A 22,138-nucleotide genomic window follows, 5' to 3' on the forward strand; every position below is an offset into this window, starting at 1 on the left:
ACCGTGACAAAGGCTCCGGCCTATTTTAGTGGCGGAAAGTTCTTGATGAGATTCGAGTGACTGAGTTTTAGAGACCACGCTAACAGCAGGCTGCGGCTCAGAAAACTCGTTCCCCGTCGCCGACTAACTTGACAACCAACGTCTCCCTTTCATCTCCCCGACACGCTGCTCAACATCCACCCACCAGCCCTCGACCATCGCGTTTAATCGCGATATTATCCTACGAGCTGGACTATTCCCATCGCCGATCGTGATTTCCCTCTTTTTCGCCTTTTTTCGGAGCTTCGCAACGTCGTGGACAGGGTCGCAGGCGCCCTCGTGGCAAGGGCTGCCAGAGGCCTCATCTGGCCCTCTGCTCGCAACATCTCTCGTTAATCGCTGACTCGTGCTTGGAAAATAACGAAAAAAAGGACTCGAAAGCTGTCTACAATACTGCTAGGAACTTCTTCTCCGCCTTCGCCGACTGTTTTTGCCTCTTGATTTCCTCGGTTTTTCGCGCGATTATCCATCATGTCGAACGTTTACTTTCCGTACTCCAAGGCGCCTTTGCGCACCATCAAGGAGATCCAGTTTGGTCTTTTCTCACCCGAGGAGATCAAGCGGATGAGTGTGGTACATGTCGAATATCCAGAGACTATGGTTGGTGTTCCTTTGTTCTCTTTGACGCGACCCTTTGTGCGCAACACTAACACAAAGAAACCACAATAGGACGATCAAAGACAACGGCCCCGAACCAAAGGTCTGAACGACCCGCGCTTAGGAACTATTGACCGCCAGTGGAACTGTGAAACCTGTGAGGAGGGACAGAAAGAGTGTCCTGGACACTTCGGACATATTGAGCTTGCCACTCCGGTTTTCCATATCGGTATGAAAACGCTTCTAGACAGGAAAGGCTTGATACGCTAACTTTTTCCATAGGTTTCTTGACCAAAATCAAGAAATTGCTCGAGACAGTCTGCCACAACTGTGGAAAGATCAAAGCCAACACGGTTAGTCATCCCTTATGGGATGGCAAATCTATCATGGCAGATTAGGCTAACTTAGAACCAGTCCGATTCCAAGTTTCTAGATGCCCTGCGGATTAGAGACCCGAAAAGACGCTTCGACCACATCTGGAGACTCTCGAAGGATGTTCTTATTTGCGAGGCCGACCCTCCTCCGGATGACGATGAGTACGGGAAAGAAAGCTCGAAACCCCTGCGGCTTCACGGTGGATGTGGCAATGCGCAACCCACCATTCGCAAGGAAGGAATTACACTGGTTGGAACATGGAAACCTTCCAAAAGTATGATGGATGAGATGGACATGCAGCAGCCTGAGAAGAAAACCATTACTCCTCAGATCGCTCTGAATGTCTTTCGCAACATCTCTCACGAGGATGTTCGCATCATGGGCCTGAGCAATGACTATGCTCGTCCCGAGTGGATGATCATTACTGTCTTGCCTGTTCCTCCACCGCCTGTGCGCCCGAGTGTGCTTGTTGGTGGCAGCACGAGCGGCCAGCGTGGTGAGGATGATTTGACCTATAAACTGGCTGAAATCGTCCGCGCGAACCAAAACGTTCAGCGCTGCGAGCAGGAGGGTGCACCAGAGCACGTTGTGCGCGAGTTCGAGTCTCTCTTGCAGTATCACATTGCGACTTACATGGATAACGATATTGCCGGTCAACCGAAGGCCATGCAAAAGTCCAATAGACCTGTCAAGGCTATTCGAAGTCGTCTAAAGGGTAAAGAAGGTCGTCTACGACAAAACCTGATGGGAAAGCGTGTAGACTTTTCTGCTCGTACCGTCATTACTGGTGATCCGAATCTGTCGCTCGATGAGGTCGGCGTGCCAAAAAGTATTGCAAGGACATTGACTTATCCCGAAGTTGTGACTCCTTACAATATCGAGAAACTGCAGGCGTTGGTCATGAACGGTCCTACTGAGCATCCTGGCGCGCGGTACATTGTCAGAGATAATGGTGAGCGCATTGATCTTCGTCATGCAAAGAGGGCAGGAGGACAACAGCTGCTATACGGCTGGAAGGTTGAACGCCACATCATGGATGGGGACGTCATTCTCTTCAACCGACAGCCGTCCCTTCACAAGGAATCCATGATGGGTCATCGTGTCCGAGTGATGCCTTACTCTACGTTCCGACTCAACCTTTCAGTCACTACCCCTTACAACGCCGATTTCGATGGTGATGAAATGAACTTGCACGTCCCTCAGAGCGAAGAGTCCCGTGCGGAACTTCTCAACCTTGCTCTAGTGCCACACAACATCGTCTCGCCTCAGCGAAATGGTCCACTCATGGGTATCGTACAGGATACTCTGTGCGGTATCTACAAGATTTGCAGACGTGATATCTTCTTGACCAAGGAACAAGTCATGAATGTTATGATGTGGGTTCCCGAATGGGATGGGGTGATTCCTCCGCCTGCAATCCTGAAGCCCAGACCCCGGTGGACTGGTAAACAGATGATCAGTATGGCGCTCCCGTCCGGTCTCAACCTTTTGCGAGTTGAGAAAGATGGCTCTCCACTTTCAGAGAAGTTTTCTCCTCTGCATGACGGTGGCCTTCTTATTCACGGCGGACAGTTGATGTATGGAATGTTCTCCAAGAAGACTGTTGGTGCTAGTGGTGGTGGTGTCATCCACACTATTTTCAACGAGTATGGTCCGCAAACAGCCGTGGCTTTCTTCAACGGCGCGCAGGCCATTGTCGGCTATTGGCTGTTGCACAACGGTTTCAGTATTGGTATCGGTGATACTATTCCCGATGAATTGACCATCCAGCGCATTGAGAACTGCGTTCGCGCCCGGAAGCAGGAAGTCGAGTCGATTACCGCTAGCGCCACTGACAATACGCTCGAACCCCTGCCTGGTATGAATGTGCGTGAGACGTTTGAGAGTAAGGTTTCTCGTGCTCTCAACAATGCCCGTGATGAAGCCGGTAGCGAAACCGAGAAGAGCTTGAAGGATTTGAACAACGCCATTCAAATGGCCCGCTCTGGATCCAAGGGTTCAACCATTAACATTTCTCAAATGACTGCTGTTGTTGGTCAGCAGTCCGTCGAGGGTAAACGTATTCCGTTCGGTTTCAAGTATCGTACATTGCCGCACTTCACAAAGGACGATTACTCCCCCGAGTCTAGAGGTTTCGTTGAGAACTCATACCTCCGTGGCTTGACCCCAACAGAGTTCTTCTTCCACGCCATGGCCGGTCGAGAAGGTTTGATTGATACTGCTGTCAAGACTGCTGAAACTGGTTATATCCAGCGTAAGCTGGTCAAGGCCCTCGAAGAAGTCATGGTGAAGTATGACGGTACTGTCCGTAACTCCCTTGGCGATATTATCCAGTTCATTTACGGAGAGGACGGACTCGACGGTGCGCATATCGAAAACCAGCGTGTTGACATTATCAAATGTTCCGACGAAAAGTTCAAGGAAAGGTTCCGTATTGATCTTATGGATCCTGAGCGAAGCCTGGGACCCGACGTTCTGGAACAGGCGAACGAGATTGCTGGAGATGTTGAGGTTCAAAGATATCTGGACGAGGAGTGGGAAGCACTGCTCAAGGATCGGGCTTTCCTCCGCTCCGTTGCAAAGGAAGATGAAGAGATGATGCAGCTTCCTATCAATGTGCAACGTATCCTCGAAATGGCTAGGTCAACGTTCAGAATTCGTGAGGGAACGATTAGTGACCTGCACCCCGCCGAAGTCATTCCTCAGGTGCAGTCGCTTCTCGACAGGCTTATGGTTGTCCGTGGCGACGATGTCATCTCGAGAGAGGCCCAGGACAACGCAACCCTTCTCTTCAAAGCCCAACTACGCAGTCGTCTCGCATTCCGAAGACTGGTGACTGAGTATTCCATGAACAAACTTGCCTTCCAGCACGTTCTTGGGGCTATTGAGAGTCGATTTGCCAAGGCTGGTGCGGCTCCCGGTGAAATGGTTGGTGTTTTGGCTGCCCAGTCCATTGGTGAACCCGCCACGCAAATGACATTGAACACTTTCCACTTTGCTGGTGTGTCATCTAAGAACGTCACGCTTGGTGTTCCTCGTTTGAAGGAAATTCTCAATGTAGCGACCAACATCAAGACCCCGTCTATGACAGTGTACCAAGAACCTGGTAGGACCTACGATAAGGAGGGAGCCAAGCAACTTCGAAGCGCCGTTGAACACACCAGTCTGCGTTCCGTCACGGAGGCCACCGAAATCTACTACGATCCAGACATCCAGACAACCGTAATCGAGAACGACCGAGATATGGTGGAGTCTTACTTCATTATTCCGGAAGATGTTACGGATGATTCATCTCGCCAATCCAAGTGGCTGCTTCGTATCATTCTTAGCCGGCCTAAGCTTCTCGACAAGGGTCTAACTGTGCAAGACGTTGCTACCAGGATCAAGCAGGCTTACCCGAAAGATATCGCTGTCATCTTCAGTGACAACAACGCTGACGAGCAGGTCATTCGTATTCGTCAAATCCAAGATTACAAGGATGATGAGGACGATGACGATATCGAATACGATGTCACTTTGAAGAAGCTGGAGCAGCACTTGCTTGATACCTTGACTCTTCGCGGTGTTAATGGAGTCGAGCGTGCGTTCATCAACGAGAAAAGCAAGGTCAGAGTCCTGGAAGACGGCTCCCTCTTCTCCAGCAAGACAGACCCTCTGTGCAAAGAATGGGTGCTTGAAACCAGCGGCTCTTCTCTTGGTGAGGTTCTGGCTATTCCTGGGGTTGATGCTAGCCGAACATATTCCAACCAGTTTATCGAGATTTTCGAAGTGTTCGGTATTGAAGCTGCGCGAACGGCTGTCCTTCGTGAGTTGACGCAAGTGTTGGCCTTCGATGGATCTTATGTCAACCATCGTCACTTGGCCCTCCTTGTCGATGTAATGACTGTGCGAGGCTATCTGACCCCTGTTACTCGACATGGTATCAATCGCGCTGACAACGGTGCCCTTATGCGTTGTTCGTTCGAAGAGACTGTGGAGATTCTGCTTGAGGCTGCGGCGTTCGGAGAGTTGGACGACTGCCGTGGTGTGTCAGAGAACCTGATCCTGGGTCAAATGGCTCCTGCGGGTACTGGAGAGTTCGACATCTACCTTGACCAGGGCATGTTGAACACCGTTGTTTCAAACAATGCTCGCTATGGAGTGATGGGTGCCTTGGGTGCCAAAGACGCTATCATTTCGGATGGAGCTGCTACGCAGTACGACACTGGCTCGCCAATGCAGGAAAGTGCATACATTGGTACCCCTGATCCTGACTCGAACTTCTCACCTATCCGCCAGGCGGGTGCCGAAACCCCAGGTGGCTTCACTGAGTACCAACCTACTGGCGGCTTCGGCGGTGGGTTCAGTCCTGCCGCCACGAGTCCGGCTGGATATTCCCCAAGCAGCCCCTTCAGTGCCAATCCTACCTCGCCTGGTTATTCCCCAACTTCCAGCTATTCTCCCACGTCTCCTGGTATGGGTATAACAAGTCCCCGCTTCATGACTTCTCCGGGATTCTCCCCCGCCAGTCCATCATTTGCGCCGACATCACCGGCCTACTCGCCCACATCTCCCGCATATGGACAGGCTTCTCCGACATCCCCGTCGTACTCCCCAACATCTCCCGGGTTCTCGCCGACGTCGCCAAACTACAGTCCCACATCGCCGAGCTTCAGTCCCGCTTCACCCGCCTTCAGCCCAACATCGCCAAGCTACAGCCCTACCAGTCCGGCTCTTGGCGGCGCGCGACACCTGTCTCCTACTTCGCCAACCTCTCCCAAATATACGCCTACGTCTCCTGGGTGGTCTCCCACAAGTCCCCAGACGTACTCTCCTACCTCTCCCAACTTTGCCGGCTCGCCGACCTCGCCTGGAGGCCCTACTTCTCCTGGCTATAGCCCGACGTCGCCGGCCTTCAGTCCTACGTAAGCTACACCTCATCTCGGCAAACTAATGTTACTATGCTAACAGATTCCTCAGTTCACCACGCCAGTGAAATTGAACCACTTATGCATGGGTTCGTCCTGGCCTCCGTTGTATTCTTGTACTATCACTTTCGCATAAAGAACCCGTCGAAACAAGAAAAGAAATCATATTGCATATTCGCCACAGACTTGGTTGGTTATATTACTCGCAATTTGGGCATGCCTAGCCTGTTTCAACCTTCTCCGTTACTATTATCTTTCGTCCTCCTTCTTCATGTATGTGGATTACCTCACGCCCTAACCTGAGCCTGTCGATGTTATTCCAAGCCTCTGAGCCAGCCTGCCGAAATTGCGAACAAATTCCTACGGGTTGGTGATGCGTTACGTTTCTCTCTGCAAGCGATTTTTCTCTTTTTAATCTTTAGAGCTCAAGATCCCTGGGATCCATTTTCAGTTCCGCTCGATGTGAGAGACTGGAATGTGATCATCCCTTTTATTGATGTTCCCTCGGTTTGCATGGAGACGATTGTTAGTTTTGCTTGCGATCGGAGTTTTCTTTTTATCCTGTATACATTTTTAGAATATAAGTTATGGGGCAGGAGGGAGGGGATAAAATTTTGTGAAAAAAACTTGAAAAATGAAAGTTCTTATGATGACATTGGCCTTCGTCTTCAGAGTAGCTCGAGTGCTCCTATCGTAGACAAATTCAACGCCTATTCAATTTATGTATATATATCCCTCAGAAGAAACTACATGTTGCGACAGGCCTTGATGCAAAGGTCCGTCGTTCGGCCTCTTATCTTTGTTTATCAACATGAATCTTTAAGAAAATCAACTGACGTTTTAAAATATGTGATTGTAAATATCTTCTCAATGTTCACTCGCATGCTTTTCTTCTGCGGCGAACTAGGTCCGAAGTTGGCCATGTGTCAGGTTGGGGAGGTTGTCGGCGAAATGAACCTCCGCAACGACAGGTGTTCGGATTGACCCCAGCTTACCACCAACCCCATCCCGCGTTCTGTTGGCGATTCCCGCTCTTCCATTTCATACTCAAGGGAATTGTGACAGGAAGGGTTCGCCATGCGTTTCTCCTTGTCATTTCTTATCAAGTTCTCACAAGCAAGATGAAGTACCTGTGGTTATGGCGCTTCCTGCCTCTGGTCCTCCGTGAGTCTCCCGCGACGGCTTGTACCGTCACAATCGAGCTCGACTGACACCGGCATTTCCTCATCTTAGTGCTCTTACACTCGCTTGCTCATGATATCAAGGGATCTTCCGGCGATGAATATCCCCTTTCTGATATTACCCACGAGTCGATACATCCCCGCGATGATAGGCCCGACGCTCGTCCAAATGGTAAACTCCCCTCGATGACCACCTAACTGGGAATATACGCTGACCAGATATCATTTTTGTAGCGCATGTTGAGCGCGCATTGAATATCCTCCGCGAAGCCAAAATCCCAATCGCCCACACCTCGGAAAAGCCGTCTGGCTTCATCGGCCACACCTGGCACTATGCACAAGAAGCTTTCCGAATATTGTTCATGAACGGACCGCCATCGAGTGGCGCCTCACGGAGGAAGATACACCCAAGTATCGCCAAAGCTGTTGACGAGCTCACGATGGCCGCGGTAGAGGATCAGAGCCCAGACGCCATGTTTTTGCTGGCAGAGATGAACTTTTACGGCAACTTTTCGCATCCTCAGGACTTCAAACAGGCATTCCGTTGGTATGAGAAGCTGGCTTCGTGGAATGGGAATAGCACGGCGCAGTATATGCTTGGTTTCATGTATGCCACAGGCATCGGGGGTGGAGTTGAACGCGACCAGGCCAAGGCTCTACTATACCATACTTTCGCGGCGGAAGCGGGGAATACCAAATCGGAAATGACACTTGCGTATCGCCATCACGCGGGTATCGGAACTCCGCGCAACTGCGACGAGGCAACGTACTATTACAAGCAAGTCGCGGACAAAGCCATTGAGTACCTTCGATCCGGACCGCCTGGCGGTCACAGCATGGCGCGTGAATCATACCGCTGGGCCGACGAAGAAGGCGGCGTATATGGTGAAGGTGCGAGTGTATCCACTTCCGGACCCAATGCACTTCGGGAGGGATCAGGATCTTCGGACGCCAGTCTAGAGGATCTTTTGGAGTATTTTGACCTTATGTCCCGAAAAGGTGAACTAAAGGCAACGTTTACTCTCGGCAAGATGTACTACGAAGGCACAAAGGGCTTGCCCAAGAACTACAGGAAGGCAATGAAGTATTTCAGGCAAGTGACGTTACGGTACTGGAATAAGGATGGGTCGTTGAACCCAAACCATCCCGCTGGGATCGAGAAGTTGGCATCAAAAGCCGCAGGTTACATTGGGCTGATGTATCTGCGCGGAGAGGGTGTGGAGCAGAATTTCGCCGATGCGTTTATCTGGTTCAAACAGGGGTTGACCAATGGCGATGCGCTCTGCCAATACGAACTTGGTCTCATGTATCTGCATGGATATGGGGTACAGCAGGACGCGTTCAAAGCCTCATCTTATTTCATACCGGCAGCTGATCAAGATCTTCCTGCGGCCGAGACCCGGTTAGGTGTTTTGTTCCTGGACCAGGGTGATATCCCGACGGCCACGAAATATTTCGAGTTGGCTGCTCGTTGGGGCTCCATGGAGGCGTTCTACTACTTGGCCGAGTTGGCCAACAATGGAATTGGCCGACAGAGACACTGCGGACTCGCTGCATCATATTACAAGATGGTCGCTGAGAGAGCGGAGGTTATCCACTCCTCCTTTATTGAAGCGAATACTGCATACGAGAAGGGGGACAAGGATCGAGCATTTATTCCGACGCTCATGGCCGCAGAGCAAGGATATGAGTTTGCCCAGGCTAACGTAGCGTTCATCCTTGATGAACAGCGTTCTCTATTCCCATTGGAGAAATTCTTCCCTGCAATGAGAAAACCACGATCCTCGTTGCTCCGAAACGCAGCGTTGGCTCTTATCCACTGGACACGTTCCGCCAAGCAGGCAAACATTGATTCGCTACTAAAAATGGGCGACTATTATTTGAGCGGAATCGGCAGTGCTCTGGATACAGAAAAAGCCTCTACCTGTTACCACACAGCTGCTGAAGCTCATTATAGCGCGCAAGCCTATTGGAACCTTGGCTGGATGCATGAAAATGGCGTTGCTGTGGAGCAAGACTTCCACATGGCGAAGAGGTATTATGATCTAGCGCTGTTGACCAGTGGTGAAGCCTACTTGCCTGTTAAGTTGAGCCTGCTCAAACTGCGGGCACGAAGTGCTTGGAACCGCCTCACTAATGGGAAGATCAAGTCCATTCAGGATGATACCGGTATGACCTACTTTTTTTCCAGCATATCTTGTGATTTACTAACGCAATGCTAGAACCGAAACCTCGCCGGACCTTCTCAGAGTGGATCACTGCCTTTATCGAAAACGACGAAGAGGAAGAAGTAAACTACCGTGCACAGCTGTATAAGCGTGGTGAAGAGGAGGACGATGATCTCTCGAACGGCGATCCACATCGTTTGGATGAGCACGAGGACGGCTACTATGATGACCTCGAGCTTGATATTGACGAGAGCGTTCTGGAAGGCCTCATAATTCTATCGTTGGCTGCAACCTTGATGGTCTTGGTATACTTGAGACAGCAACGGAATAACCGCCAGCGACCCAACGATAATCAAAACGCGAACGCGGCAGGGCAGGCCAACGCCAATGACCGAGGGTTCTTCCCTCGCCCTGGTGAGCCGGAGTTCGGTCAATGGGTGGCCGGCGGAGTTGGTCACTAGCCGGATCTATTACTACCACTTTCCTCTGCTTTTGTACATGTGTGTAATTTACGATTTTCAGTTCTATTATGAATATAAACGATCATTATTAGACCACCAGTCCAAATATCCTCCTGCTGTCCTGCGTGAAAATGGCGCCCACTCGGCCAGCACCCGCTGCCGCCTGCTCGAACTTCCGGCCGAGATCCGGCTCATCAGCTACGGATTCGTTTTCGGGGACAGGGCTCTACATATAGGATGGAAAAGCGGCGCCAACGACTCTTCAAACAACGTTTGGGGGTGGGCTTATTCCGTTTGTTAAGCGGACTCGTTGAGAACCATACGCCAGGAGAGTGGTTGGAGACGCGCGATGCCGGCCGGCCAAGCCAACAGCAAAAGCCATTCCAAGGCCAGCGATAGAATCTGGTCGCGAGACTTGGGCTTAGTTGCGGAGAAGGGAATGGACTTAAGCCTGCTGCGCGTGAATAACCAGGTGTACCGCGAAGCCGCCGATGTACTTTTCTCCTCGAACACTTTTGTTCATGACACGGCTCGGGCACGAAGCGATCGAGAGCTGATTTCGAGAAGGACAACGTGAGCATGGCCAAAGGAGACCGTGATTGTCAGCCGGAACCGCCAGCAGAGAAAAGAGTAACGAACTCTTGCACCACTCGACCCCCATCACGCATTGCTATGGCGTTAGATCTGTTCCATGCCACCTGCAAATATGACTGCACGTCTTACGACCGGACAATGGGACAGACCGAACTCATGTTTAGACAGAGATACTGGGACACGGATGATTGGTATGAGCGCCTTATTCGGTCGCCGGGGCTTTTCAATGCGCTCGAGAGGATACGCAGGCTACGGATAGTCATCGCGCGCGACGAAGAGGACGAGGAGCAGCATAAAACTTCGTCGATCAGGCATGGTGGCTGGGATGAGCTTTGGCTGGTATATGGGCTTATAATCATGGAGTTGCGAGTGATAGACATTGATGCTAGTTTGTGTTGCGGTAGAAACGGAGAGGAGGCGAAGGGAGAGGCTTATGCAAGGATGCTGAAAAAAAAAATAGGTTACTGGAACCATGGGATAAGGCAGAGAAGGAGATGCGAAGAATCCAGCATTGGTATCGTGACAAGAATACCATGAGGAAGTCTTGGTTCTGAAAAAGCGTTGAATTTTTTCTGAGTTTTGAAATTGCCTCTAGGGGAGGACCACTCGCTCAATTTACCTGATCATGGATAAGAAGCAACTTTTCTACTTTTATGATCTCATTTCCTCCACTTTTCATCACCTTAACACACGGCTATCTTGAGATAACTACCTCAGATTGCATTCTTTACAGTATCCAATGCCACTTAACGGTATTCTTGATTGAGCGTACTGCTCGCTAATGTCATCTCAAACTGCCTCTGCTAAGCGGCGCCGTCTCGACAATGCGTCTGCTGCACTGTCCAGACCGTTCAAGTCTCCTCTCCGCAGAGACACGCCAACAGTGATAAAAGAGGAGGCCGCATCGCCAGAGAAGGGCCAGAACATGGCATCTAACCCGTCCACTCAAACCACTCCATCGCTCGAAAAAAACCCACAGAATCCGCCGCGCACACCTACCACAACTAACACATTAGCCACACCACCACTAACAGCTCGCAAAAGAACCATCTACGGACAACATACCGCCGCTTTGCGAAAGCCGGTATCAACAGACCCGGAGATCCAAGGCCTGCAGAAAGAGCAACGAACGCTACAGTCTCGCCTGGCGACCCTCCGCTCCGAGCTCGATACAGTGCAGCAGGCTCTCCGTATCGAGTCTTCGAGTAGAGATGAAGAGCTCGAGGCACTGATTGCCAAATGGAAGAAGGTTAGCCAGGATGCCGCGGAAGAGGTTTTTACAGGCGCCCATGAGCGGATTTCTCGTATGGGAGGGGTCAAGGGCTGGCGGGAAAAGATGAGGAGTACCGACAATAGATGGGAGCAGGAGGAGATGGAGTCGTGGTTTGGTAATGTTAATGCAGAAGCTCTTGATTTCGATGCGGATGAGGTGGAGGCTCGCAGGGCGGAGATGAGGGAGGAGGCTGAGAAGAAGGCTCTGGAGGAACAGAAGAAACGGGAGGCAGAGGAGAATGAGTCTGAGGTTTGTTTACTTCTTGGAGGTTTTCCGGATTGGATACGCTAATTTTGTTTGCGGTTTTGTAGGAGTTTACGATGGATATGATGCTGAAGACGCTGAACATTGACCTCAAGCTTATTGGCTACGACAAGGCGGATCAGCGATGGATTAAGGGATAAGATACCTCTCTGCAACTGCTTTAAAGGTTGATGTGCTGGCGCAGAATATCCTAAGTATGGCCTTTGTGCTTCCAATTTTGTATTGACTATCTTAAGCTAGGGCTTTCATAACGATACAGTCGTTGCGAAATGTCCACAAATTTCAGAGTAGAAGCAATCTACCAGCTACACGACAGCCATTAAAGCGCGCAACGAGAACCACTATGGTCTGATGGGCAGCAGGGCTTCTCCATCGAGACCACGTGCTGTCACGAGCAGATTTGGGATATGTGGTTGCCAAACTCCATCGACTTCCATCCACCGTCACATCAACTGGGTTCCCATTGACATAGCAGTCGAAATGACCCAATTCAATTCCTTCAGGGAGTCGAAGTGTTCCTTCGATTTTGAGACTGACTGTTGAGTCCATGATATTCTTAGACTGACTACCCACCTCGATCAGTGCGTTTTCCACCACACCTTTCGAACGTATACCACTCGAACTCTTTGGGATAAAATCCGAATCTAATTCAGGCACAAGTTTTGGCAGTGACCGGTGCTTCGTTTCCGTCTCGAATGCGTAGGCATACTCCATGAGCTTGCTGTCTTCGTACGCCTTTCCTGCAAAAGTCAAATTGACCGGCATCATCGTATCCTCCATCAGACCCATCGGAACAGAAATGGTAGGAACACCCAAATGACGGATGGCCTGGTTACCATTGGAGTACTTCACCCCGTTCTCCCACGCAAACCGGGAAGATTCATGGTCGACGTCGGCATTCGCGCGCCCAATGTCTGCATTCGCTGGGAACACAATCGCGTCCAAACCTTCCTTGTCCATCCACTCTTCAAGTGTTTCCTTCCGTGCGTTCTCGAGAGCTCTGAGCGCTTGCTCCATCTCTGAGATATCAAAGATAGAACCCGGCTTAGACTTGGGATACTCGACGATTTGCTTCCACTGAAGTTGGTTTGCTGGGATCGGCGCTCCTCTAAGTGACCCAGGAGCAAGAGGAAAGATATCGTCAGGGTCCACACATGTCAAAGAGTTCAAGCCTGGATGAGCGTTGGTGGTCAGAAAGTCGTCCCAGGCATGAGCAACTAGATCGCTTCGTTCCTTTGCCGGCCATTTCTCTGGAAGATTTTTGATGTTCACCAATTGATTGCGATGAACATTGGCTTCGTATGTGGCGAGGAGAGGGAAGTCGACTTCGACTACCGTGGCACCGCACGACTCGAGAGCAAGCTTTGCTGATTCCCAGAGCGCAATAATTGAGGGCCTTGTGCGGATCTTGTTTGGGAGTGTGTCTTTGGAGTTGATGAACATGGAAGGTATTCCTAGCCGTTTACCCTGCAGAGAAGATCCCTTTGCTAACTCCTCGTAGTGCTGTGGGCGGACGGTTTCGACAGACGGCAGCGATACGAGCTTTTGCTCTTTCCAAAAGTCTCCTTCAGGATTCTGGTCAGTGACGGCTAGGACATTGAGCACCTGAAAGAGATCGGACATCGTGCGAGTATGAGGCACCAGTACATCGCAGGTTGGATACAAAGGCCACACTCCGCGAAGAGGCAACAGGCCTTTTGAGGGTGTGTAAGCAATAATGGAATTATTTGACGCTGGGGATCTTCCTGAAGATACAGTCTCAGAGCCCAAGCTGAATGCACAAAAGTTCGCGGCAGTGGCAGTGGCAGAGCCGTTGGAAGACCCAGATCCATATGCTGCCGTCAGGTACTCCATATTGTATGGACTCTCGGCGCGACCGTATGAGCCGCGCTGCATGCCTCCGTAGGCCATTGCGGGCATGTTCGTCCGTCCTAATAGCACTGCTCCTGCGTCTCGAAGTATCTTCACACATGCAGCATCGTCGGTGGCAATGAGGCCCTCAAATGCTGGAGAACCGCAGGCTACCGTCATGCCCTTTACCTTGATGCTGTCTTTGACAAGATAGGGAATGCCTTCTAGCGGTCTAGGCGGAAGCCCAGCAGCTCTTCGTGCATCTGATTCTTCGGCTTCTTTGAAAGCAGACGGGTTGAGTATGGGAATTGCACTGAGTGTAAGTCCGGCCGCATCATACACACTGATCCGTCGCAGATATTTCGCGACCAGTTCAACACTTGTTGTCCATCCTAGTGTCAGAGCCTCTTGGAGCTCGGAAATGCTCGCGTCGATAAGACTGAGGGCTCGCGGGTCCTGTGATTTCTGTCAGCCGCAGAAGCTCCAATGATTGCTTCGACCTGGGTGAGAGCTTACGGATGCCATAATTGATCTTCTTTACGATATCTGGTCAATGTCTTATAATTGATCATGCAGCTCTGGCCGTGAATGTGAGATAAATAAAAGTGCGGCCGAGGATAAGTATCTGCTTGAAGGAGATAGCTGGTGACCCTCGGCTATCTGATAGTATGCGATCGCTTTCTCCGGTCCCTTGAATCTTCAATCAAATCCATCAACGCCTGGCTTAACCCCACTTTTGATGCATGATACGAAGCGTGCTGCTCTGACACGCAGCTTATGGCATATGGCTTGTCACTCAGCTGCCTTATTGGGAAAGTACATCCGACAGACTAGTCTCCATATAAGGGCCTGTGAGCCTACCAAGGGCGGCTAATTCCTGATCTGCTCTGGGGAGTTGGAGTACTTAAATAAGTCCACAACGCCATTGGCTGCCAGCCCGAAATCAATGATAACCTTGAGAGGTCCACCCGTTACTATGCATTGGCCTCTACATTGGAGAGCTATCATGGACACAGTTATGATTGACAGCCAAGAGATAGACAATAGATAACACACGCCACCCCTCCATCGCGTCCTGATAACGGACTTGCTTTGGAGATGGGCCTGTGATGGGCGCAAGGATATAAGAGCGAGATTGCCATGTCTCGACTCCAGACGACACTTCTTCCTCCAGCCATCGCTTCGTTTCACATAGCTTCCCCAGAAATTTTACGGCTGGTGGATCACTGTCTCCCGCATATTGCTGTCGCAATGTCTGATGTCAAAGAAGTGAAAATGGGGACACCAGATGAGCCCAGCTTGGAGAAGAACAATGAGCTGGGAAGCGGAGAGGTTCAGGATATTGGAGCTCAGCTTTTCGTTGAAGGCGAGGAGATTACCCCTGAGGAACTCGAGATTGAAGGCGCCGAGGTACGCAAGATCCTCGACAAGCGCATCATGCCAATGGTAAGTTACTCCACAGAGTCTGAGGATGTACCTAACGAGCTACTAGCTATACTTGACATATTGCATCCAATTCTTAGGTTTGTTGTGCACTATTCACAGCCGGTGGCAAAAGCTAACACCTACACATTCAGATAAACTTTCCCTCAACTATGCCTCTGCTTATACCCTAATCCCCGACCTAGGCCTCGAAGGCCAGAGGTACTCCTGGGTCGCGGCAATATTCAACTTTGGGTACCTGGCATTCGCTATACCTTCAAATCTTCTAATCCAACGACTGCCGCTCGCAAAATACATGGGTGCGGTGCTTCTACTATGGGCAGGATTGGTAGTAGCTCATGTTGGAGCAAAGAACTATGCTGGGATGCTAGTTCTACGGTTCATCCTGGGAATGGCAGAAGCATGCGTTAGCCCCTGTAGTACGTTGACCATGATCCGACCCAGAGGACTAGCATCTCTCAACTAACGAACCAGTGATGAACTTTACATCTATGTTCTACAAACGATCCGAGCAACCCCTGCGCATGGCTGTATGGCTCTCCGCAAATGGAACAGCGACAATGGTCGGCGCCCTCCTCGGCTTCGGTCTCGGCCACGTCCACAACACCTCTCTAAAGAGCTGGCAGCTGATTTTCCTCGTAATCGGTCTCCTTAACTTCATCACAGGCGTCCTCTTCCTCTGGGTGATGCCCGACTCCCCTAGCTCCGCCAAATTTCTCACCCATCGCCAGCGCATCATCGCCGTCCAGCGCGTCTCAGAGAACATGATAGGCGTCAAAACCAAGCAGTTCAAATTCCGGCAAGCCCTCGAACTCACCTACGACATCAAGGTTCACTGCATCCTATTCATCGGCGTCGCCTGCGGTATAATCAACGGCGGCGTTTCCAACTTCGCATCATCGCTCATCAAGGGCTACGGATTCTCAGGCATCTACGCTACCCTCCTCCAGCTCCCCACGGGAGCAATCGAGGCCGTCGTCGTCCCGATCTGTGGGCTCGTCTCGACGTACGTCCGCGACTCCCGCTGCATCGTCCTCGCCGTCGTGTGTCTTATCCCCTTTGGCGGACTTTTGGGGATTCGCTTCACGGATCTGGACCACCGCTGGACCCTCGTTGGCTGCACATGGCTCCAGTATATCATCGGCGCGCCCGTCATCGTTTCTTGGAACCTGCTTTCGACAAATGTTGCGGGCCACACGAAACGGTCGATTGCCAATGGCCTGTGGTTCACCCTCTACGCAGGCGGAAATGTCGCGGGTTCGAACATCTTCTTTGCGCGCGAGGCGCCGAGGTACTACTCCGCGTTGACTGGCTTGTTGGTCTGCTATGCGGGCATGATTGTCCTAGCTGGTGTTGCGTACGCCGCTATGAAGATTGACAACATTCGGAGGGATCGGAAGATGGGCGCGGATGAGAGTGTGGGGAGACAGGAGCGGGCTGTGTTGGACGGGTTCAAGGATATGACGGATATGGAGTCGAAGGATTTTCGGTATGCGCTTTGAGCTCTTTGCTGGGCTTCAATGGCCGACGTATCGACATATGGTTGGCGATTGGCGATATTATTGGCTTGATTGGATGGGGGATTGGACCTCTTTATGTTGCATGCGGGGTGGCTGTATCTGCTTCGAGCTAGACAATTGAATAGTTCCCATTGGGCGCCGCGAATCTAAAGACAGAACCAATGTTTTGCGTATAGTAAAGTTCATTCATAGCATTAACATTCTAGAAACTACCCGAAATAAGTGGAAAAATATCTTGCACCCCAGGCTTACGCCTTGGCGATATACTTCGCGAAGATTTCCGGCATAGCCTTCGCACTCGCCTTTGGGTACCTCTTCTGGTCATTCACATAGTCGACAAATGTAACGCCAAAACGGGTCTCGTAGCCCTCAGCCCATTCGAAGTTGCTATCCAACGTTAATACAAAGACACTATAGGAGGAAAACGGGTGTGACTTACTCCATCAAACTCCAAGCCATGTAAGCCCTAACATTGACGTTGTCGTAGGTGTAGGCCTCCGCCATAGCTTTGATGTAGTCCTCAAAGTACTTGACTCGGAAATCATCCTTGAGCAGCTGCTCTAGCGGTAGATCGTTCTCACCCTTCAGACTGGTTCCGTTCTCGGTGACATAGATCTTCGGCCTGCCGTATCGGTCACTGAGCCATTTGAGAAGTTTGCGGAATCCGATTGCCGAAGGACGCAGCCAGGGTGATTGCGTCTCGGGACCAACCCATTCGCCTGCTTTGTTCTGGAGTAGAAGCTCAAGGTTACCAGCAACATCTGTGAGTTCTGGCTCGCCCGTCTTAGCACGGATGTAGTTGGCGCAGTAGTGATTCATGCCGTAAAAGTCGTTGCTACCCTTGACAAGAGCGACTTCTTCAGGGGTGAATTCCGGAAGGCGGGACCCGAGTTGCTTGACCATGCTTGCGGGATAGTGACCAAAGTAGACGGGGTCCGCAAACCAGGATATGGCGAATTCGATCTTGCGGTCACAGGCCTCGACGTCTGCCGGGTTTTCGGGGTCCCAGGGCTCGGCCCAGTCACCTGTGTTCCGTTAGGCAAAGCCAACCCAACAACATACAATAACATACCGTTAAGAGTAATACCAATCTCACCACCATCGCGTTCTTTAAATTCTTCACGGTAAATCTTCACGACTGTACCGTGGGCAACTAGAATGTTGTGGCCGACAATCCAGGGTTCGGTGGAGCCATCACCTTCCGGGTTCTTGTTTCGGTCACTGGTCCTGCCAGGAGCGAATTGGCCGACATTGTATCCGAGTACACTGCTGCACCATGGCTCATTGAAGGTGATCCAGTATTTCACTTTTGAGCTCAGAGCGTTGAAGATCACTCGGGCGTAATTGGCAAAGTCGGCAACGAACTCTTCCTTGTTCAACAAGCCGCCGTACCGCTTGTCTAACTCATCCGGGAGATCCCAATGGAATAAGGTGACTAGAGGTGTTATACCGGCGGCTAAGAGGTCATCAACAAATTTGACGTAGAATTGCAGACCCTTTTCGTTGATAGGGTCGTTTCGGCCTCCAAGAGGAATCACACGAGACCTGGATCAAGCACATGATTCATTAGGACAGCTCAACCCAGACGTTTAGCGGACAAATAAACGCACCAAGAGATTGAGAAGCGGTAGGCCATTGCCTTGCACTGCTTCAGCAGTTCAATGTCTTCTTGAGTATGATGGTACGAGTCGCAGGCCACATCGCCATTTGCTCCACCAGCGATTTTGCCGGGTTTCTTGCAGAAAGTATCCCAGATGGAGGGACCGCGACCATCTTCATCGACCGCGCCTTCGATTTGGTAGCTGTTGAGCACAAAGCCTCCTGTGTAAGCTGCAGTGAACTTGTGGAATGCGATGGTCAAGTGTCAAGTACCTCGCTGTTGCGAAACCCCAGAGGAAGTCAGAAGGAAGCTGCGGAGACTCCAGAGAACCCATGATGAATCAGATTGAGCAACAAGATTCGTCGTCTAATAGGGGAATAGGCCAATGGATTGAAACAACAACACCGACGGCGGCAACGTCGGGAGAACGAAGGGTGAGGATCTCAAAGGATACCGAGCTAGGCGGAATATTTAAGTGCCTGTAGCCTCATCTCGGTTTCCTCGTCGGTCAAGGAGGGCTCCGCGAACAATAAGGTGGGCATCCGACGACGGCGGAGTGGCCGGACTGGATCAGGCGGCGGGGAGGTGAAACTCGGCCGTTGAGCGTGGCATCCGAGTGCATGGCAAAACGAGGCTCTGGTCCAACCACAAGAGCTCCCAGGAAGCGAGAACGCGGTGGAACAAGTTGGCGATGGAGGAGTTGTGTTCCTGGCGAGGGGCGCAATCCAACAACGGTCAAGTGGCGGCTGGACGGGCCGTTCGCCGTGTCTAAAAGGGGAAAGACCACTGGCAGTCAAGAAAAGCACATTGCCCCATAAATCTGCTGAGATCTCATTCCTACAGCTATCTAGCGACTAGTAGTGCTTCGTAGCTTGCGGGTATTGTACCATATACACCATATTATCGCCCTCCGGAACTCCGCGTATGTAGCCTGTACCCATACAATAGCAAACACCAGTGCATAGAACCGAAATCGTGACAAAGAACATGAAAAAAAAAGGAACAGGACAAGAAAAGCTGCTGTTTTATCTTGAGCGGCCACCTCATATTTCCTCGAGCCCATCCATCTCGTCCGCCTCAATCTCCTCGCCGTCCATAGCAGCACCGTTGAGAGTCAGCCGCGACCGTTTCAGTTCACAGCCAGTGCTCAGTCCATCATCTGCCCCCAATGTCCCGACGAGCTCTAGCTCTGGTCCCGCAATGATCCGACCCTCCATGTCAACCACCTCACACAGGTCAATCAGGCTCTGCCTGCTGAGAGACTTGAAGCCATCGGTCCGGACAACCCGACCCCAATGGCTGAGGCAGAACTGAGCAGCTCGTCTCATCAACCATTCCTCATTCGTCCGTCCAGCTCGATCCCAGATGATTGCCGCGTTTTCCACATCTAGCTCGCGCCTTAGGCGGTTGACGCATAGAAGGCGTAGACGGGGCATATCGTATAGGTTTGCCATCACTAGCATTCCAGCTACATCGATGACATCAGCGCAGTACTCCGGGTGACCGGCAATGCTATCCGTGTAAAGATAGTATAAAAATGCACGGACAACAGAGTAGGGCTCTGGAATATGCATCCGATTGGTGTGATACTCCAACATCTGCGCGGAATACAATCGCTTGAAATGCGGCCATCTCAGCTGTAAGATGAGTTTGTGCACGTGAATAGGAGGAGATGTGGGGGTGTTGGCGGGCAGAGTGGCTGTGATTGATCCATCTTCGGTCCCATCATCGACGTAGACAAAGTCATCTGAATTTGCAGTAATCGTGAAATCCGCACCGCTGCCTGACTCTGGTGATTGATCAAAGGCGGATGACAGGTCTGTCCCTAAGCTTGAGAGAGGTCCCAGATGTGTTCGCGCAGAGGTCATCGCTCTTCTAGGGTCGGGAGATAGGGCCGCCATCTCGTTGCCCAGCAAGCCATACCTTTCCAGATCGATGCATAAAACCTCGCTCATGTGATTCTCGTCGCTGTTGCCAGGATTGCTGCTAGCATCTAGACTGCAGCCTAGCAACCACGCTTTGGTGCCGCTTGCATTGGTTATACAATAGTGCCATCGGTATCCGGGCCTGAAAATTTCGGGTCCATCCGCTAGCTTTTGCCATCGCAGCGAGTCGAGTTCCAGGGATGAAAGGCTACAATCATAGATGCGTGTCGTCTCGGATGGTGTGACCAAGTCGAGTAAGACACCGGAGGCGAATGCTTGGAAGTGAGTACCAGAATAAAGGGCGGGAACATTAGGGCCTGATCTGAACTGGAGACGCGAGATGGATCCTGGAGCGAAAGACTTCCTACGGCCGGCATTGCGGACCTGTACACTCGCGGAATTTGCGGCGTAGCTCCCGGACCGGCTGGGAGGCTGCTGCGTTGTGTTACTATACAGAGTATTTTCTAAACCGTGAGTTATCCTGCCAAGTCTCGTGGGAGGATCCATGGTACCTTGTGAAGCTGCCGTCTCAAAAGCTGGAATGGCCTGAAGATCCAACCACCAGATATCCGTGGTCCGTTCCATATCCGGATCGAGTCCACCAAATATCCAGAGGCGACCACCCCAGATCCAGGCGATGTGATCAAAGCGGGGGGCGAATTTCCAGGACCGGGACCAGGTCCAAGTTTTGAGATCCAGATAGGACATGTCATCAAGCATAGCGCTGCTGTCCGAGGTGATGCCACCAGAAATGAATAGCTTGTCCTCATGAATAACGGCCGCATGGCGAGCTCGTCCCCTAGGTATTTGTCCACGAACTTCCGGCTGCGTCCAGGTGGAGGTGGGGATGTCGAATATAACCACGTCCGATAAGTACTGACCATGTTCGTTTTCACCGCCAAATATGACCAATTTGTCATCGTTGTAGAGACTCGCCGTATGGCCTATATCAGCGAGGGGCAGTAGCCGTTAGCGATGATCATATTGCGCGGCTTAAGGGGCCAATTTCACTTACCCATCCGTACACCAGGTATATCACCATAGTTGTCCACAAGCTCCCATAGGGAAGTATTTAGATTCAACCGCAGCACGTGGTTGTAAACTATATCAATCGCTCAAAGTCAGATTGTATGGCGAAGACAGGACAGGACCAGTAAACTATGAACCTTCGTCCGTATATTGGTCAAACCCCCCAAAAGCGTAGATCTCATCATTATTGCAATGCGTTACCGAGGCATTGACTAAACATGCAGGAACATGGCCCTGAACCTTGCGAATAGTCGGACGAGAGTCCGCACTGCCGCGACGACGGCCACTAGGGCTTGTGGGCATTAGATATACACCCTCCGAATTCGATGACTGCTGAGTGGTAGCCATCGCATAGTATGGGGAGGGACGATCGGGACGAAAGTGGGTCAATGTGGAATTCGGGGCAATTCCGTTGCGGAAGAGAGGAATTGTACAGTGTCTCAAGCAATAATCGCTATCACAGACACAACTTGAAGGCGATCCTGATCAAGTAGCGGGATCGATCGCGCAGTGTTGAGTTGGGGCGGGGGATGGCTGCAATGCGCATCATTGGCCGAAAGGTGACGTAGAAGGGGAAGGGACAAACAGACGTCGCAGTAAGCGAGAGTTGTGGGTTGGATGTGTCAAAGGCAAGCGACTATCAGGTTTTCCACCATCCTGGTCAGGACTTGATATACATCCACAAACTCGAGCGAGGAGAGAAGCTGTCGGAGAGAATAGTCCCAGTGTTCCAGCCGGCGTTTTCGGAGGCCCGACCAACTGCAGGAGGAAAATGACCGAACAGGAAAAGCCGCCAAGCCTTCAAACCCAAGAAATGACGAGCCTCAGTCAGCTAACTTTTGCCAATCTAGCCTAATATAGACTAGTGAAAACTGTATCCCCGTCAACGACGGTTGTCAGGGCGCTCTCCT

At 51.2% G+C, this 22,138-nt stretch overlaps 8 protein-coding genes across 8 annotated transcripts; 5 read left to right on the forward strand and 3 right to left on the reverse strand.

Moving 5' to 3' along the window:
- The first annotated feature begins 135 nt into the window (after nt 1–135).
- On the forward strand, nt 136–6,727 carry BJX68DRAFT_239119 (DNA-directed RNA polymerase II subunit RPB1). Its single transcript, XM_071040472.1, has 5 exons — nt 136–639; nt 709–865; nt 919–989; nt 1,051–5,915; nt 5,971–6,727. Exons 1-5 carry the CDS (start codon nt 511–513, stop codon nt 5,984–5,986), a joined length of 5,238 nt encoding a protein of 1,745 aa, XP_070897991.1. The 5' UTR covers nt 136–510; the 3' UTR covers nt 5,987–6,727.
- Nucleotides 6,728–6,923: 196 nt separating this feature from the next.
- Nucleotides 6,924–9,880, forward strand: BJX68DRAFT_239123 (ubiquitin ligase complex subunit HRD3). The gene is made up of 4 exons (XM_071040473.1): nt 6,924–7,082; nt 7,152–7,271; nt 7,334–9,268; nt 9,322–9,880. Exons 1-4 carry the CDS (start codon nt 7,040–7,042, stop codon nt 9,726–9,728), a joined length of 2,505 nt encoding a protein of 834 aa, XP_070897992.1. The 5' UTR covers nt 6,924–7,039; the 3' UTR covers nt 9,729–9,880.
- BJX68DRAFT_239124 (uncharacterized protein) lies at nt 9,881–10,942 on the forward strand. The gene has a single exon (XM_071040474.1). It carries the CDS (start codon nt 10,308–10,310, stop codon nt 10,857–10,859), a length of 552 nt encoding a protein of 183 aa, XP_070897993.1. The 5' UTR covers nt 9,881–10,307; the 3' UTR covers nt 10,860–10,942.
- Nucleotides 10,943–10,949: 7 nt separating this feature from the next.
- Nucleotides 10,950–12,070, forward strand: BJX68DRAFT_106152 (putative DNA repair protein Dds20/Mei5). The gene is made up of 2 exons (XM_071035828.1): nt 10,950–11,844; nt 11,907–12,070. Exons 1-2 carry the CDS (start codon nt 11,104–11,106, stop codon nt 11,997–11,999), a joined length of 834 nt encoding a protein of 277 aa, XP_070897994.1. The 5' UTR covers nt 10,950–11,103; the 3' UTR covers nt 12,000–12,070.
- Nucleotides 12,071–12,141: 71 nt separating this feature from the next.
- On the reverse strand, nt 12,142–14,235 carry BJX68DRAFT_267873 (amidase family protein; the record flags this gene model as incomplete). The annotated part of the gene is made up of 2 exons (XM_071045929.1): nt 12,142–14,166; nt 14,227–14,235. 2 exons carry the CDS (start codon nt 14,233–14,235, stop codon nt 12,142–12,144), a joined length of 2,034 nt encoding a protein of 677 aa, XP_070897995.1.
- A 726-nt stretch (nt 14,236–14,961) lies between these two features.
- On the forward strand, nt 14,962–16,655 carry BJX68DRAFT_255959 (putative MFS allantoate transporter; the record flags this gene model as incomplete). The annotated part of the gene is made up of 4 exons (XM_071043127.1): nt 14,962–15,156; nt 15,203–15,233; nt 15,288–15,572; nt 15,628–16,655. 4 exons carry the CDS (start codon nt 14,962–14,964, stop codon nt 16,653–16,655), a joined length of 1,539 nt encoding a protein of 512 aa, XP_070897996.1.
- Nucleotides 16,656–16,837: 182 nt separating this feature from the next.
- Nucleotides 16,838–18,964, reverse strand: BJX68DRAFT_239132 (glycoside hydrolase superfamily). Its single transcript, XM_071040475.1, has 5 exons — nt 18,546–18,964; nt 18,284–18,475; nt 17,746–18,218; nt 17,113–17,698; nt 16,838–17,060 (listed from the first exon to the last, which is right to left on the reverse strand). Exons 1-5 carry the CDS (start codon nt 18,605–18,607, stop codon nt 16,922–16,924), a joined length of 1,452 nt encoding a protein of 483 aa, XP_070897997.1. The 5' UTR covers nt 18,608–18,964; the 3' UTR covers nt 16,838–16,921.
- A 116-nt stretch (nt 18,965–19,080) lies between these two features.
- Nucleotides 19,081–21,973, reverse strand: BJX68DRAFT_239137 (Kelch motif domain protein). The gene is made up of 3 exons (XM_071040476.1): nt 21,365–21,973; nt 21,214–21,300; nt 19,081–21,142 (listed from the first exon to the last, which is right to left on the reverse strand). Exons 1-3 carry the CDS (start codon nt 21,573–21,575, stop codon nt 19,317–19,319), a joined length of 2,124 nt encoding a protein of 707 aa, XP_070897998.1. The 5' UTR covers nt 21,576–21,973; the 3' UTR covers nt 19,081–19,316.
- Nucleotides 21,974–22,138: the final 165 nt, after the last annotated feature.

The sequence above is a fragment of the Aspergillus pseudodeflectus genome (assembly GCF_044049435.1).
Source record: "Aspergillus pseudodeflectus strain CBS 756.74 chromosome Unknown BJX68scaffold_27, whole genome shotgun sequence".
In the NCBI taxonomy this organism is placed as follows: Eukaryota; Fungi; Ascomycota; class Eurotiomycetes; order Eurotiales; family Aspergillaceae; genus Aspergillus; species Aspergillus pseudodeflectus.

Excerpts from the sequence above, each read along its gene's own strand:
- BJX68DRAFT_239119 (XM_071040472.1), top strand. The coding sequence starts at position 511 with ATGTCGAACGTTTACTTTCCGTACTCCAAGGCGCCTTTGCGCACCATC. Across the intron at positions 640-708 it reads TCGAATATCCAGAGACTATG|GACGATCAAAGACAACGGCC; the intron begins GTTGGTGTTCCT and ends AAACCACAATAG. Across the intron at positions 866-918 it reads CACTCCGGTTTTCCATATCG|GTTTCTTGACCAAAATCAAG; the intron begins GTATGAAAACGC and ends CTTTTTCCATAG.
- BJX68DRAFT_239123 (XM_071040473.1), top strand. The coding sequence starts at position 7,040 with ATGAAGTACCTGTGGTTATGGCGCTTCCTGCCTCTGGTCCTCC. Across the intron at positions 7,083-7,151 it reads CTTCCTGCCTCTGGTCCTCC|TGCTCTTACACTCGCTTGCT; the intron begins GTGAGTCTCCCG and ends TCCTCATCTTAG. Across the intron at positions 9,269-9,321 it reads GTCCATTCAGGATGATACCG|AACCGAAACCTCGCCGGACC; the intron begins GTATGACCTACT and ends ACGCAATGCTAG.
- BJX68DRAFT_239124 (XM_071040474.1), top strand. The coding sequence starts at position 10,308 with ATGGCCAAAGGAGACCGTGATTGTCAGCCGGAACCGCCAGCAGAGAAA.
- BJX68DRAFT_106152 (XM_071035828.1), top strand. The coding sequence starts at position 11,104 with ATGTCATCTCAAACTGCCTCTGCTAAGCGGCGCCGTCTCGACAATGCG. Across the intron at positions 11,845-11,906 it reads CAGAGGAGAATGAGTCTGAG|GAGTTTACGATGGATATGAT; the intron begins GTTTGTTTACTT and ends GCGGTTTTGTAG.
- BJX68DRAFT_239132 (XM_071040475.1), bottom strand. The coding sequence starts at position 18,607 with ATGGGTTCTCTGGAGTCTCCGCAGCTTCCTTCTGACTTCCTCTGGGGT. Across the intron at positions 18,219-18,283 it reads TACCGCTTCTCAATCTCTTG|GTCTCGTGTGATTCCTCTTG; the intron begins GTGCGTTTATTT and ends TGCTTGATCCAG. Across the intron at positions 17,699-17,745 it reads GATTGGTATTACTCTTAACG|GTGACTGGGCCGAGCCCTGG; the intron begins GTATGTTATTGT and ends AACGGAACACAG.
- BJX68DRAFT_239137 (XM_071040476.1), bottom strand. The coding sequence starts at position 21,575 with ATGGCTACCACTCAGCAGTCATCGAATTCGGAGGGTGTATATCTAATG. Across the intron at positions 21,301-21,364 it reads TGACCAATATACGGACGAAG|TTTACAACCACGTGCTGCGG; the intron begins GTTCATAGTTTA and ends CGATTGATATAG. Across the intron at positions 21,143-21,213 it reads TATACCTGGTGTACGGATGG|GCCATACGGCGAGTCTCTAC; the intron begins GTAAGTGAAATT and ends TCGCTGATATAG.